General features: G+C 38.1%; 2 protein-coding genes and 1 non-coding gene across 4 annotated transcripts; all 3 read left to right on the top strand.

The window, feature by feature from the left end:
- Positions 1–402: 402 nt before the first annotated feature.
- On the top strand, positions 403–4,835 carry LOC113702388 (uncharacterized). Its single transcript, XM_027223576.2, has 5 exons — positions 403–1,145; positions 1,939–2,108; positions 3,157–3,220; positions 4,212–4,281; positions 4,414–4,835. Exons 1-5 carry the CDS (start codon positions 839–841, stop codon positions 4,532–4,534), a joined length of 732 nt encoding a protein of 243 aa, XP_027079377.1. The 5' UTR covers positions 403–838; the 3' UTR covers positions 4,535–4,835.
- A 1,169-nt stretch (positions 4,836–6,004) lies between these two features.
- Positions 6,005–6,077, top strand: TRNAK-CUU (transfer RNA lysine (anticodon CUU)). Its single transcript has one exon. It is a non-coding gene; the product is annotated as a tRNA-Lys (tRNA).
- Positions 6,047–9,803, top strand: LOC113700981 (protein FMP32, mitochondrial). Of its 2 annotated transcripts, XM_027221408.2 has the most exons (7): positions 6,054–6,571; positions 6,923–7,054; positions 7,139–7,198; positions 8,267–8,343; positions 9,061–9,117; positions 9,308–9,374; positions 9,480–9,803. In XM_027221408.2, the coding sequence occupies exons 1-7, from the start codon at positions 6,395–6,397 to the stop codon at positions 9,597–9,599; spliced, it is 690 nt and encodes a 229-aa protein (XP_027077209.1). In that variant the 5' UTR covers positions 6,054–6,394; the 3' UTR covers positions 9,600–9,803. The 2 variants fall into 2 exon arrangements, with proteins under 2 accessions (XP_027077210.1, XP_027077209.1); XM_027221409.2 differs by lacking the exon at positions 9,061–9,117 and having other exon boundaries at positions 6,047–6,571.
- The last annotated feature ends 5,623 nt before the right edge of the window (positions 9,804–15,426 follow it).

The following is a 15,426-nucleotide window of genomic DNA, read 5'->3' as shown; positions in this document are numbered from 1 at the left end:
ATGAAGCCTCTATTTCTCTCAAAAACCCAGCTTTCTATTTTGCTATTGTCAAAAAAAAAAAAAAAAAAAAAAAATCAAAACTTCCTACTTTGCACATCAATTTACGGAATCATCATATGCCAAATTCAGCCTGAAATTAGAATGCTCAACCCAATTGTATCTAATTAAAACAATTAATAACATTGTAGAGGGTGGATTGATTCAATTAAACATATAGATAGGTAATCTGAAGAAGAGGCATTTTTGGAGGGATTAATTCCGATAACCATCATCATGGTAATAGTTATATTTGGAAAGACATGGCAAAAATTTTGAAAGAGTTACTTCTTGTTAAAAAGAAAATTTACACTATGAAACTATCCGCATTGTGAATTACAATCGACAACGTAGAAGTTCTTAGGTACGGAGGAGGAAGAAGGAATTTCAAAAATAATGCAAAACTAGTTCTTCCGCCAATGAGAATCAATCATGGAAACCATCTTTGCTAAAGATGGAGTAATCGATTATACAAAAAGAAAATCGAGCCCAATTTTTTTTTTTGGGGGGCGGGGGGTACCATTAATAGTTACATTCCGAATTACTGATAGCGCAATATGCCTAATTTCTTCTTCATTTTTTTTTTTCAGATTTTTGGTACAACCATCAACTTCCAGAGGTACAAACCTTATTGTCTATAAAGAAATCGAGTAATCGATCATTCGATTCGTTTTCTAGCGCTGAGCCTCGCCCTCGAGCTCTTTCGTCGTCCTTCCCCAGAGTCCCAGTTCACAAATTGCAATTGACAAAAGAGTTGTACAAAAGAAGCAGATAGACGGAAAAAAAAAAGCAAAAAAGGTTGATGGGTGAGGAAGCGGAGCTGGAGAGGATTGTGGCGGGTCAGGAGGATAAGATGACCGCCGAGGCCGGAAGCGGTAGCCGGGGAGATTACTCTCCCCTCGACAACAGCAACAAGAATTGCCATCAAAATGAAACAGATAAAGAAGATGCTGCCCCAGCCTCCTCCTCCGCCTCCTCACCATCATCGGAGGATAAAATTAGTGTGAACAAGGGGAAATCTTGCAAGGGCTGTCTGTATTATTCTTCAACTTTTAAATCCAATTCTCGCAACCCTCTTTGCGTCGGCATCAGCCGTTCCCTTCCCCATGGTATTACACCAAAACGATTCAATTTTTATGCAATCCTTTTACTTGAAATGTTCAAATTCTCGGTTAAATGTTGTGATCTTTTTCACAGGTTTAGGACTTAATTACATTTCGTTTATGTTCCAAGGTCTGAACTATAGGTGCCCTTTGTTCTTTGTTGGTGCCATTTACTGGTTAATTTTTTTTTTAATTCTATAGTTGAAAAGATAAAAATTCTTTGCTTTTGAATGCACTAATTTTTTAGCATTAGTGACGAGGAAAGTGCAGTTCTTAGTTCTTGACATCTTTGATTTATTAGGAGACATCAAATTTTTGTTGTTGTTTGGAATGAAGTAGATTTGTAGAATTCACAAGCATCGTGATATTCATGCGTGTTTGATTTTCTTTTAGCTGATTTCTGTTGAACATTTCTTCTCTTTGAATGCTTTGAATTCTGAGGATACATTGTTTTCCACTGGATGGTTTTTTCCCCCATTTTGAAGCTGCATGTAGGTATGCAAAATTGTGGTGTCATTTAGGCTGCAGTTGACCCCCTTATGCATGTTATGTGCCACTAATCTTGATTCAATTCACTTCTGTGGGTGGAGTTTTGAGTTAGCGCATTTTTTTTTTGATGGGCTCATGTTGATGTGAGAATTCTATGCTTTAGTGCCACTAGCTTAGTCGCCTGTTTTAATTGATGCATCAGTTTACACATCTCACAGATTGAGTATTTGTCAATGCATTTTCTCATGTGTGGTTGTGCTAAGTGAAATATACATCTGATCGACTCGTGTTTCTCTTATTTGGCTGCTAGTACCTCGATATATGGTTAGCCAATCTGAGATGGAGGCCTCTAAAGAGGGCAGAAGGCTTACGGATTTTAGATATGCATGTGTTGGTTACTCGGTTTACCCTGATCGGAAAGATCATCCACGTGATATAAAAGAGGGAGAAACAGAACTGCCTGTGTGTGTTGGAATTGAGGTTAGCATCCATTTGTCTGCCCTTATCTCATTCTTCTCATAATCAACTCTGTGCATTTGTTTTTATTTCTCTATGAAGCGAATACCTTTTGCGGACTGATGTATAATACAAAGGCAGGCTTTTGGGTGGGGGATGATGTGGTTGATTTGAAATGTGGCTTTGTGTTGCTTCTTCAAATTTTGGTATTTTTTGAGTTTCTGTGGGTTAATGTCAGTACAATGTACAATTTCAACTGCAAAAAAGCTTCCTTCTCTCTAGTTAATTGAATGTCTAGCTAGCAGCTCAACAAGTACACACCATAGACACAAATATATGAGCAAATTTAAGGATGTCTCCCAATTTCTGGACAACATTATCTTTCAGTTTCATGTTGTCCTTGGCTTTTCATCCATCATATGCTGTGTACATACCGCCAAGTTAATCGGGTGATTAGTTTGCTGCAGCCATAAAAATCACGATATCATTATTGGTTTGTGAAATGCCCAAAATATTTTTTTAATTTATTAACATTGTTTTTTATTGTTTGGGTTGTGGGGGAGGATGGGTTGTGGGCATACCATTGTATTACACATACTGGATGCAAAATTACAAAGGAAGGATATCCTCACCACGGACCGACTCCTAATTCTCTGTTTCTTTCTTCCCACTCATCCAATCAGCTAGAAGTAGAACTCATCTAACCAAAAAAAAAAAAAAAATCCTGATTTCTGGCCGACTAGCCCCCATGTTATGAATTGTTACTGCCTGCTTCAACCACCAAAATTATTGCAAGGGGAAATTTTGTCTGAGTGAGCCAAGAAACTGAAGACCAAGGATACTATCCTCTGTGTCCAAGTTTCATGCAAAACTGAGAAGGGACACAGGAATAATAGGTGATTTATTTGCAGGATCTGTGCACCTTTAATTTTGAACTGCTTATTATACAGTGTTGGTGGCAAGTGACTCCAGAGATGATATGGATTCGTCTAATATGATGTTTGAATAGAAATGCTTTGTGGCTTCTTATTCTAAAATACAATGTTGCTGGAATATTAATGCCTTGCCACAGGTTCTAGTGGATAGAAGAGTCACTAATGCCGGGACTACTCCTGCTCATGTCCATAACAAAGAAGGTATTTTTTCATTTCTTACCCATGAATCAGGTAGTTAATATGGCTTACAGAGGATTTCAATGGTATGCGTCCATAATCAATCATGGTTTACCTGCTTTGGTAGTCACCAACCAACAGTGAACTTTAACAATCTATTTTCAGTTTTATGCATAATTGATGCTACGAAGTATATTGCCTTGAAAGCTGATATTCAGCTTGCTTTTCAATGAATCAAGATGAAAATGATGTTAAAACTAAACACATGAAAAGAAAAACGTGAGAGAACTTTTATGAGGCACTATACGTCCGCTGCTTCCTTGTAAATCCATCAGTTATGTTTGAAACCAACCAAAGTTTTGACTCAAAGAACTAGGTAATTCAATTCCTTGATGTCGGACCATACGTAATTTTGTAGTCTGAATGTCATGTTTTCCTGTATCTGATTATAGAGAAGAATGAAATGGTCTACGAAATGGTTAATGCATTTGTGACCTAAGTAACATTTGGGCAAAGCCAAATTAGGAGTGAGTGAGTGTTAATCTTCAAAATGTTTGTAGGAATGGCTAAACGAAGAGAACTTTGGAAGGCAACCCATCTTGAAGTGAAAAGCACAACCTAGGGCCTTGATTTTTCCGGGCCCCTGGATGTAATGAGTTGGTGGCCTTGTTAGAGGTGGGGGAGGGAGAGAGAGTTTGGGGCTTATAGAGCAAGGGGGAGCAGAGGTCAGTAGAGGTCACAAGAGGCAGGGAGGCTAGAGGAAGATGGGTTATATTTTCTGTCGGGTCTACTTTTACTCTTTGTATAAGCTGACTGGGGAAAAAAGGCATCTGAACCAACTTTGATTGATGATTAAACTGGGACATTGAAAATTGAAAATATTTTTGGAACTATTTGGGCAACTTTCCCGTTTTGTTTCTGATTTTTTTGTGGAGTATTAGTCTGGATGGGCGCTTGATTTATACGTATATAGATACTCATCGCTAAGTAGAGATTTGGTCATTCTTTTGTGTAGATGGTGCTGGAATTCCACAACCTCGTCCGCGTAAACCGGCACAGCCTGCTGGGGATGAGTTCTTAACCAGGCAAGCACTTTTGATACATAGTTAACTTGGAATTATATTGCGTTTATAGTTCACTGCCAATACTTGCAAACACCAATTCATTAATTCATATCAGAGACTTCATTACTTGACTCGAATAAAATGTAAATGCAGGTTCACTAGAAATGCGAACCTGGTTGCCATGGGTGTGGTGAAGAACATGCGTAAAGTAGGGAACCGAATAAAAGAGAGCGTTGATGACATTCTTTATCCTTATCGAAGACGCCCAAAATGAGAGGGGCGGCGAGGCGAGGCTTGTTTAGCACGAGTAAAGCGGTGGAACCTTGGAGCCGGAAGTGACCTCAATTTAAATAATAATAATAATGTATGTTATATTTTGTTTAGTGTTGTATCTTCCTCTCCATTCAGCCCCTTCGATTTTTCTTCGTGCAATGTTGTGAAACTTAAACGCGGCTGCTAGGCCAGGGAGGGAAATTTTCAGCGTCAGTTTTTTTTGCGTATACAACTCTTGATTAGAACATCCGTATCAACAATGCCTGGTTAAGTTATTATATGATCTGGGGCTAGTTTATTTTCGCCTTGCGATTCTGCGAGTTGAATAATGAATCTGTCAGACCCCCATGATCTAAGTAGACTCTTTCTTCATGTCCTTCCGGAAAGATGTACTATTACGCTGGACAGGCACCTTCAATTCTTTCCTTGAGAAACTTCTGCTGCGTTTCTGCGACGCATCCCTTCTGGACTGGAATTTTTACGACTTGTTTGGGGATGGTTACCAGTACCACTCGCCAGCTGGGCATTTGGATTGTAAGAGGAAGTGAAGAAGGCGTTGCACTTTTGGATTTGGCGGACAATTTCGAAGCCAGCAAAACATAAACAAACTTTCTTGAACTGAACAAGCTTGGATCCTTATCGTTAAATTGGGAACGAAAATGATATCCATCATCTGGATTTCTGGAGTCTCAATCAATATGCAAATGGGCTTCCTGCATTTTGTTGCCAGCGTCCACATCCTGCCTCTGAAAATGGGGGCGAATTAGTAGTACTATTTTTTTTTTCCCTTGGTGCTTTGTGCCATGTGCTAAATTATCTGTCATCTTCTAGCACTCTTTTAGGTTTAGTTCCTTGAACAATTAAGACAAGCGGATTTAGGATACCAAATTAAATGAGTCTCGAAATCGACAAATAACAGAAAAATCAATAACAGAAAAATAGCATGTTTTAGTGAGAAGCCACTAACAGCCCAACAGACGCCACAAACTCATAGGAGGGGAAATTATCTTGTCGAAGTAATTAAGAGGTAGCAGAGATGGTCATAAAGAAAAATGAAAAAGAAAAAGAAAAAAAAGTCCTTTCGAGCACTCATCCTCATTAGTTTTTTTTTTTTTTCCTTTTTATATAAAAAAAATGAATATTGCCAATTGAACCAACTCTTATTGACCTTCTCAAAGTCAATCCCCTAATTCAATTATAAGGAGCGTAGCCTGTAGAGTATGCAAGAATTAAAAGTTATGTTCTTTCTTAATGGCTTTTGAGTTTTTTTTAAGTTGGTGACATATTGGGAGAAACATTGGGTGGAATTATAAATAAGAGATTTTAAATTCAAGATCTCTCATTTTAAAAAAATAAAATAAAATGTGGTGACTTTACGGGAGAAGTGCGAATATTGCAGTTGTCGGTCTGAATCTGATGTGATTTTGCTCAATAGTACCCCTAAGTAATAAAGTGGAACACTTGACATCGAGCCCGTCTAGCTCAGTCGGTAGAGCGCAAGGCTCTTAACCTTGTCGTCGTGGGTTCGAGCCCCACGGTGGGCGCCTAATTTGACTACAGCTGTTTCAACTCGAGGTCGAAGCTCTTTTCTTTGTTTTTGGTTAGGATTTCCCGCATTCGAGGAGCGAGGCGGGGGTAATGCTCTTACTTCTCATCTAAAATCCATCAAATATCACCATCCGTAAGAAAAGTTTCCGACCGGTCACTTGAGCAATTCACGCGCCATCTTTCCCTACTCCGCCCCCGATTTTTAGATATTACAGTGTCCTCTGATCATACTCCATTGTCAGAACCTATTGTCATAATTTTGGGCCAATTGTAGTACTTCACTGACAAGGACGACGGTGATAGTTCTGGTCGAATGGCCGCGGCCGCTTATGCGGCATGTAAGCGCGTCGGGCAACAATTAGGAACCAATCCCAGGATCAACTCATCTTTATTCGGATCCTTTGTTTCCACCCGATTCGACTCCCGATCCGTCTCTCAGCTCGTCAATTCCAACGGCAAGCGTGTCTTCCTCGTCGACACCTTAGCTCTTGTAAGTCTCCCCTATCACCTCTCTTCTGTCTGCAATAGCAATAATCCATATGATTAATCATTCATCTGATTTAGATAAATATTCTACTTCCGAGTAAAAAAATTTTGTTGATGATTCAATGGGTCATAAAATAGAGAAATCAATTTTTCGGGTGTAGAGTAAATTATTGATGGTTTATTGGGGATTTAATGAGGAGCAGGGAACTTTGACAAGAGAAGACAATATAAAGAGGAAGTCTATTTCTAAGAAATCATTTCCCTATATTTGGAATTCAAATTAAAGTATCAGTATTTATATAAATTGGAGAAAAAATATACACTGTTTATGTGCATAAGCCTTCATTATTCTTAGGTCAGGAGATTAGAATCCCAAGGCGTGCCTTCGAAGCACGCCGAGGCGATTACGGATGCCATAATCGAAGTCCTGAATGACAGCCTGGAAAATGTGGCTCAATCCTTCGTCTCCAAAGCACAGATGCAAAAGGTAATAATAATTCTGTTTCCCTATAGCACAATCTTATCCCTTTTTTTTCACTTTTTTATGGAGTAATTACATTAACATGTGTAGATTGAGATGACACAAGATGCGAATTTAGCCAAATTCAAGACCGAAGTTCAGAGCTCTCAGGTGATTTTCTATACCTAGTAATACCAAAAAAAAAAAGGAAATATGATTGTTCCTGTTATTTTTTATTTTAGTTTAGGTTGATGGTTAAAATGTAGCTTTTTTTTTTTGGGGTTGGGGAGGGTTGAAGACTACCATCGTTATATGGGGGACTGAGTAGAAAACTAAAATGTCATTGCTGAGTCTAATTGCAGGCATAATATGAAAGTGGTTATTTCAATTGTAATGATTATTGTCATTGTTTTACATTTATGAAGATTTTTCGAGAATATATTGTTGCCTTTAGTTGGTAACTGGTATTAGATTTCTAGGATGACAGGGCTTCAGTTCTTTGATTAGACAAACTTCTTTTCTAATGTACCATCTGCAGCGTGATTTCACAGTGTTACGATCTAAAGCGTTAATATATGTAGTTTCAATAGGTTACTGGAACAAACAAAATCAAACAGATGGTTCTAAATGTTTAAAGAGTGATATTTGTTTTAATCGGTCATGTCCAACACAAGTCCTCCATGCCAGTTTGCCACTACGTTGCTTCCCATAGCCTAATGTCATTCATAGATATTTTTTCATCAGTCAAGGCAGCTAGCTGTTGGCCCAATACGTTCTGCTCTCTTCCTGATTTGGGATGATTAAATGGTTATCCAGCTTACATGTTGCTGGCTACATGTTCTTAGCTTTTCTTTCACCAAATAGGTGCTAGAAGGATATATCATGTTACCTGCATAGCTAAGTGGATGAAAGAAGTCAAAGGGAGACTCCACCCAAAGAGCAGATTGAATATTTTTTTTCTTTTTCGTTTATTTGGGGGGTCCTTTTTCTTTGGTTTTCTTCCGAAACTGAACTTTAATTACTCATGTGGCTTTGCATTTTCTGATAAGAGTAGTCTGTCATGATGGATTTGGAAATTTTCAGTTTCCATAAATATATGGGATGATTGTAAATGGACGGGTTTATTATGTGATGTCCACAATAAATTGTATTTGGTCCCTCATTCATGTGCAACTTATCTTCATTTTGGCAACTATGGATCTTAAAGGTACATCCCGTTGTGCTTGAATGATGATGCAGGGACACCACTTTTCTTTGCTGCAACATGAAACTGAAAAACTGAAAGGTGATATAGAGAAGATGCGCAGTGAATTGAGGTCTGTAATTGATTCATTATTTATTTGTTCAAATCCAGTAGCATGGTTAGAATTTGAGGTCTTTAAGCAATAAATATTTCATTTGCTCAAAACCACTAGCATAGCTAGAATATTCCAGGGGGATGGGATGGTTGGCAAAATCATGACTGAAAAAAAAAACGGTTCTTGTAATTATGCATTACAGGTCTATTCTTTGTATCTCCCTTTCAGATATCCAGTCTTTCACTATGTCAAACTTGAATCAAATTCAGAACAAGTCATGTTTTCTTTCACTATGTAAATCCTCTCACTTAAACACCATGATGAGTTGCCCTCTGCCCCTGGGCCTCTGTTGTTTTATTTCTTTTTTCTGGAACATTGTACAATAAATTTCAAATTTAAAAAGAAACTCTCTTTTTTAATGACAGAATATACACAGAGCACAGATTCTATTACTCAAAAAAGGTTTTGGCATTCGTTTTTTGCCTGGTAATACAAAAATATGGAGTTAATAGTTATTTGTGAAGGAGAATATCTGAAACTGTCCAGTTAGGACTTTCACAAAATTCAATTTTCCAAAATCTCAGACTTTCTAAAGGATCTTGTGAATTGGGTGCAGAAGGTGGGTGGGAATCGCCCTTGCTGCTACTTCTGTCCTCTCTGTTACTTTTTTGAAACCATAATTAATGTCTGAACCTCTTAGTTTTTTCATTTTTAAACAAATTGATTCGGATGCAGACATGAAATTGACAAAGTCACTGCTGGACAGCGTTTGGATTTGAACCTCGAAAGGGGGTAAGTTAGTAAGCAAACTTCCTGGATTACTCTGTGTTCCTACTAGTGCGAAGATGCAAATTTGCAAACCCCCTCACCACTACCATCAATTGTGATGGATGATATGAGTTACTTGTTGATTGTGAAGTTCTGTTTCAATTCTGTCTGAATCCTTGTTTACAAAGGTATTGTGGTTTTTTCCCTTCTACAGAAGGATACGAGATGAGCTGTCAAATCAGAATCAAGAAACTACTAACCTCACTAACAAACTTGATCGGGTAAGTATAGATTGTGTTAATTAGTTTCTCTTTGATGGAGGAGTTTGCTGAGTCCTTTGTAACTTTTTTTTTCCCTTTTTGAACATCCACTATACACAATTTCAGGAAATTCATGCGCTGAGGGCTCAGTTGGAAGCAGCCAAATACGATGTAATAAAGTACTGCATAGGAACTATTGTGTCCATCTCTGCTGTTGGTTTGGCTGTCGTCAGAATCATAATGTAAGGCTGGAGAGCTAAACTGTTTCTTTTATTCAAACTCTTTAGATAGTGAATCAAAAGAGAAAGTAGATTCGAAGTCTTATCACAGCACAGCATACTAGTGCATTCTGTTTAGAGCTGAAGCTTCCTGCACTCTTGTCGGTGGACCAAAGTTTACAATTTTCTTTCATTAGTAATCTGATTTAGTTAATTGGGCGCGTTTGCTGGATCCGGGGTATCATAATTATGAATAGCAATTTTGGCTGCATATTTTATTGGCGGATGTGTATCCTGCGTTGTTGGTAAAGGATGTAAGGTCTGCCGTTTTTCTAGACTAGAAAGCTTAAGGAAGTAGATTTGGCAAATCATCACCGTTGTTTTTTTTTTTTTTTTCAAATTGTGACAACACCAGCATTGCTTTACTCGTCATCAAGCAGAGTACAAGATACTGGTATGAACTTGGTTTACAAGTTACGACTCTCGTCTTGACTTCATTCAAATGATTTGTAGTTTCTTACTATATCTTGGGCGACTGACATACATTGCGTCAAATGTGGGTTCTCTCTGAAACTACTGGGAATGTTCGTTGAAGTTGATCTTTCAAAGTACTATTTACTAAGAGGTTAAGGGGGAGCTTTTACGGTAGGTGGGGACGGCATGTGGCTCAATTGCGTTTCTGTTTTCGTGAAAGATTATCCCATCGTGCCCTGGGCTGCCGAATTTGCATTTTTTTTCCTTTTTTTCTTCTTTTCTTTCCTTAAAATCATTTCACTGGCTAGGGCCCTGAAATTGAAAAGCTTTTTTCTTTAGTATGGAAGGCTCTGCGAGACCTTGAACGAATTAATTATGGATTTGGGTACATTGATTGGTACTGATATTGCCATCTTCAAGGGAACGAGAAAGGCTTGGGGTATTTCTTTTGGCTTTGGGGAAGCGCCTATTCCGCACACTTAAAATTTCATACCATGGGCGCTTCTGATTAAGTTTCTCTTAGGGAGATTTTTTATTATCTCTAACGAAGTAATTGGACAAACATTCATATCAGCCTAGGCAAGAAAAATTATGTGATTATATGTCTTATTTATTTATTTATTTTTATCAACACAGGGGTGTCCGGGTTAATCCTTACGGGGTCCGACTAATCCCCTGCGCCTGAAGTACCCCGCCCCCCAAGAGCACCCAGGCAGTATGTGAGGCCAGACTCGAACCTGTGCCACCATGAGGATTATCCCATGGCCTCACCGGCTGAGCTGACCACGAGAGGCGTGAATATATGTTTTAGAAGGTTGCAAGTTTACTGAAGTTGCGAGTCCTGCTACTACGTAGAGGTGCTTTTTTTTTTTTTTTTCCCCTTAATTATTTAGGTCTATTACATAGAGTGTTAGTTTTAGGATGCTGATACTGGATTTTATTGTATTTGGGGAGATCATTGGTGGCTGTCAAACTACCAAAAATAAAATCAATATCAATACCTACTCCCAAAACTAAATGAGTATAGCGGTGAGTATGGTCGTCTCTTCAAGAAACTGGTAGATTTATTACACACAGAATTTGAGAGATTTTAGGAAGGGAGATAAAAAGAACAAATTAAAGATGTAAGGGTACTGAATTTCCAATTCACAAAAGGTACAGTAGCCAAAGAATATAATAAACAATTAATTGACACAACCTAGTCAAGTAAGTAATTTCGGCACCGGCTCACGCAACTGATCATAGATACCTGAAATAATTCACACGTTTGCAAATAAATTGGTTCGAGCAATTTGACAACTGCCAAACTATCAATCTCTCCTTAATTATATGGCAGCCCAAAGATGCTCTTAAACTACTCCCTTGTAAAATAAATAACCCTAAAGACGCTCGTACGATTTAATCTATTCCCAGTTTTAGGAATTAGAGAGACCCAATTCTAGTTAACAAACACACACGTAGGTTCATTTAAACTAGTTTAACTATTCCTACAACACAGATTGGACTACTTGCAAGGCAATGAAATTGTGTTGTTTGCCACTAATTTTAAGACGATCAAGTGATACGCACCACTGTCTTGATTGGCAGTGTACTATTCAGACAATTGAACAACTGGCCACATTAATCCAATAGATCCAAACAATAATAGCCTATTAAAACAAGGAATAATTAAATATTCACGAACACAGAATTTAAAATAGCGCAAAAAAATTAAAAAGATCTCACAATTATCCGTGCGTGATTATTCCTTAACTAGATAAAGGAGCTTAGCCTTGCCTCGTGACGACGATGCAATCCGAGGCTTTTAATGTAATTTAGTTGATGAAAAGTTAAGCGATTAATCTCCAACTCACGTTAAGAAGGAAAAAAGAAAAACTCGTTTGTTACTCTCTGCCTAAAGTTTTCCGCCGCCCCCATTTTTAGTCAATCACGTGTTTGTATCTATCTGGGATATCTCCCCTTCTTTTCCTCCTTGATTTGTTGCCAAAATATTCTCTGAAGATGTTTCCTACTCCAACGCAATTTCAAAATACACCTCCCAAAAAAAGTAGCAAGCTTCCAGGGATAAGTTCTGCGGTCCGTCTTTTCGGGGTTCACTCTGCGGTCTCTGGTGTGGGCACGCTTTGAAAGACTAGTTTTCTGGAAAATCATCCCTTTTTACTATTTTTGACACCAATTACCTGCAATTAACACAAATACCAATTTAGAGCAGAAACCCAGTACTTTGCATAATAAGTGGCCAAAATTAAGATCAAATATCGCTAAATAAAATGCACAATTATCTCAGTATCAATCATATAATTTATTTGTTCGTGATTTCTTGAGACCTGCATGAGCCTTTTGCTATGCGTACTCAAAGACGCAGTTTTTACGTTTTACCCATGATTATCTGAAGAGTGACTGCTAGAGAAGGAAAGAAGATGCTGACTGGAAGATGCTATAGGTCTATCTAGAAAATTAATTTTTTTTCTTCTCAAGCTTGGACCCGTGGACGCAAAGAAATGAAAATTAATGTGCAAGACGTAATGCATCTAGATGTCTACACGAACATTTGGCACCACATTCATGTACCTTAGGAAGTTGTACAAATATTACTTTGTATCAAATTCATTGATTGATGTCACAAAGTTGCACCACATTCATATACCTTACGAAGTTAGTGTTTTTTTAATTTATTATATATTTTTTTTAAAAAAAAAAAAGATCAGGGTTACTAGTTAAATTGGACTTGACTTCTCTCCATTTTCATGGGGGTGGGAAGCTGAAAATTGTTCGTGAAACATAATAATAGTGTAAAAAATATGTAGATAGCAGTATATAGATAAGATTCAAGGGAAAATGTTCCGGCGTCAATTCTGTGGAGTGTGGACCATTCCCATGCGACACACAGGAATTTCGACACGGTGACGCCTGGACCAACCCCGGAGGGAGACGGGGCGTAGTTGAGTCCAACTTATCATGCCATAATCCTGAATTCCATTTAATTAAAATAAAAACAGAGAAAAGAAAAGAAAAGGAAAGGTGAGGTTGCAATAATTTGCTCTTGCAGAAACGGAAAATTGCTTGAAATTTCACTGGCTGCCTACGAGAATGTGATACGGGTTCGAGTAGACGGAGATGGAGACATCCAAGAACCGTCCGGTCCATCGGATGAGAACCATCACATCCATTTGCCTCTCTTTTTTTTTCAACAGCCTGAATCAGACTTTTGTTGTTTTATAAACCTAATCCCAGAATTAACCTCAAAAGCCGGCAACTCTTGAGGCAATCCCAGGGACTTATATCCCAACCCAAACCCAACCCCAACCCCGATGTGGGACAAATGTACCTATAGGGGGGACCTGCTGCTAAGTGGGATACTACCACCCAATACCCTTTCAACCCTGAGGCAATTTGTCTTTTTTCAACAGCCTGAATCAGACTTTTGTTGTTTTATAAACCTAATCCCAGAATTAACCTCAAAAGCCGGCAACTCTTGAGGCAATCCCAGGGACTTATATCCCAACCCAAACCCAACCCCAACCCCGATGTGGGACAAATGTACCTATAGGGGGGACCTCCATTTGCCTCTCTCTTTCCCAGTTTTAAGAGCTTCTGGCGGCCTCTAGCTGGCTATCTATCACCAATTGATTACATTACTGATTACTGCTCCACCGGACTTGTTGATCATACCTGCGTATGTAATTGGCACACGTAGTACTTGTTAAAGGTCAGTTCCAACAAATTCATGTCAAGTTTTTAACCTAAAACTTTCAATTTCCTAATTAAGTGCCCACCCAGTTTTCCCAATATGGTGTATACTAAACATGTGGCTGGCTCAGTTACCTTGTGGTCATCAACAAACGTAGAGTGCCATTTTCGATAGTATATTAGCCGAAAGCTTTCTGTGACGTTAGTCAATATGTCTGTACATATAGTAATAATTACGCGCAGATAGAGCAGGATGTTTGTTCTGTGGCGGATTATTGTTCACCTACAACAATATGTAAGACTAGGAGGAGTAGTTAAAGATCCTTTCGGGGAAGATGACATATCATATCAGGTTCTGTTCAGTGATGTCAAAGCTCACAACAATAGAAAACAATATATCTAACCGAAGTGCTTATCCAATCTAATTAATCTCCTCTTGAGAAACAAGTGGTATTTGTTCAGTTGGGATCCTCTGTGCCACTATTCGGTGCCAAATCCAGTGCCAATCTCACTAATCACGTGATGGTAGAAGAAATTTAAATAAACAACATATGACAAATTTAATAAATAGGACACTTGGTATAAATATAGAAGTGGCACTGAATTGTCACTGAAAAAGTAACACTGAGGATCCCGTGTGGTATTTGTGGGAGTAAAAAATTATATCGAGAACAACCTTTTAACTCCTGTTAGCATTGAACTGTCGTCAAATGTACCTTTCTTCATTATATTTCATTCTTCTCCTTACTTCTTGTTCTTTCATTTTGCTATATATATATATATATATATATATATATATATATATATACCTTTCATTTTTCTTTCATTGAACAAAGTGTTCAAAATTGTATTCATATTTGCTCTGACTTAGGCAATTTTTAGCAACATGCATGACTAAGAAAGAAGAACGTAACATTCTGGCCGTTGAGGTTAAGGAATATTTCAACGACAAAAGATGGCAAATATACACACACGTGAACGCTGTTCACTCAAGACTTTCATCATGGATTGTCTCTCATTTATTTATTTATTTGTTTATTTATTAGTGTGTGTGTGTGTGTTTATTTATTTATTTGTTTGCGTCCAAGATTCCATGCATTTGTCGTGTTCTTGTGCTTTGGATGAATTTTCTACATGAAGCTGGATGTCCAAGGCAGGCGCTGTAGGTAGTAATCAAATCAACCCTCCTCCGCCCTCACCAATTCAACTCTCAAGCTGAGCTCTAAGGTTATTATTGTCTTCACCATTCACGTTTCAAGGTCCGGCCGGTTATGATCTTGACAAGTTCTTCAAAGATATATCTAGAAATTACATCTAAACGCAAGAAGAGGACTGATTCCGTGAAACCATCAACATAATAATAATGATGATGTCAAACTAGTTTGATTTAACGTTACGACCTAGAGAAAGACAGCACAAACAAAGCGTAATATTCTGACCATTTTAGAGCCAAGTGGGGAATCATCCTGAAAGCTGTAGAGTTACTACTAGATGGCTTGCGAGTTAAAAGGAGGGATCGAGAGAAGTCCACATCACACATTTTGCACTCTCACCCGCTAATTAAACCCAACCCCCTTGGTGTGAAACTAAAGTGATGCAAAATCACATCTTGCATCATGTAAGCATCTATACTAATCTTATACGTACTATAAAGTTTAATGCACCAATTATTTTATCGCTTTTGTAAACGG

This window comes from Coffea arabica, chromosome 7e (genome assembly GCF_036785885.1).
Source record: "Coffea arabica cultivar ET-39 chromosome 7e, Coffea Arabica ET-39 HiFi, whole genome shotgun sequence".
NCBI classification, from domain to species: domain Eukaryota; kingdom Viridiplantae; phylum Streptophyta; class Magnoliopsida; order Gentianales; family Rubiaceae; genus Coffea; species Coffea arabica.
This window is presented reverse-complemented; position numbering and strand designations above follow the sequence as displayed.

What these genes read in the sequence shown, in the direction of transcription:
- LOC113700981 (XM_027221408.2), top strand. Translation starts at nt 6,395, where the DNA reads ATGGCCGCGGCCGCTTATGCGGCATGTAAGCGCGTCGGGCAACAATTA. An exon ending in CCAAAGCACAGATGCAAAAG is followed by an intron (nt 7,055 to 7,138) that starts GTAATAATAATT and finishes TAACATGTGTAG; the next exon opens with ATTGAGATGACACAAGATGC. An exon ending in GATTTGAACCTCGAAAGGGG is followed by an intron (nt 9,118 to 9,307) that starts GTAAGTTAGTAA and finishes TCCCTTCTACAG; the next exon opens with AAGGATACGAGATGAGCTGT.
- LOC113702388 (XM_027223576.2), top strand. Translation starts at nt 839, where the DNA reads ATGGGTGAGGAAGCGGAGCTGGAGAGGATTGTGGCGGGTCAGGAGGAT. An exon ending in CTGTGTGTGTTGGAATTGAG is followed by an intron (nt 2,109 to 3,156) that starts GTTAGCATCCAT and finishes GCCTTGCCACAG; the next exon opens with GTTCTAGTGGATAGAAGAGT. An exon ending in TCATGTCCATAACAAAGAAG is followed by an intron (nt 3,221 to 4,211) that starts GTATTTTTTCAT and finishes TCTTTTGTGTAG; the next exon opens with ATGGTGCTGGAATTCCACAA.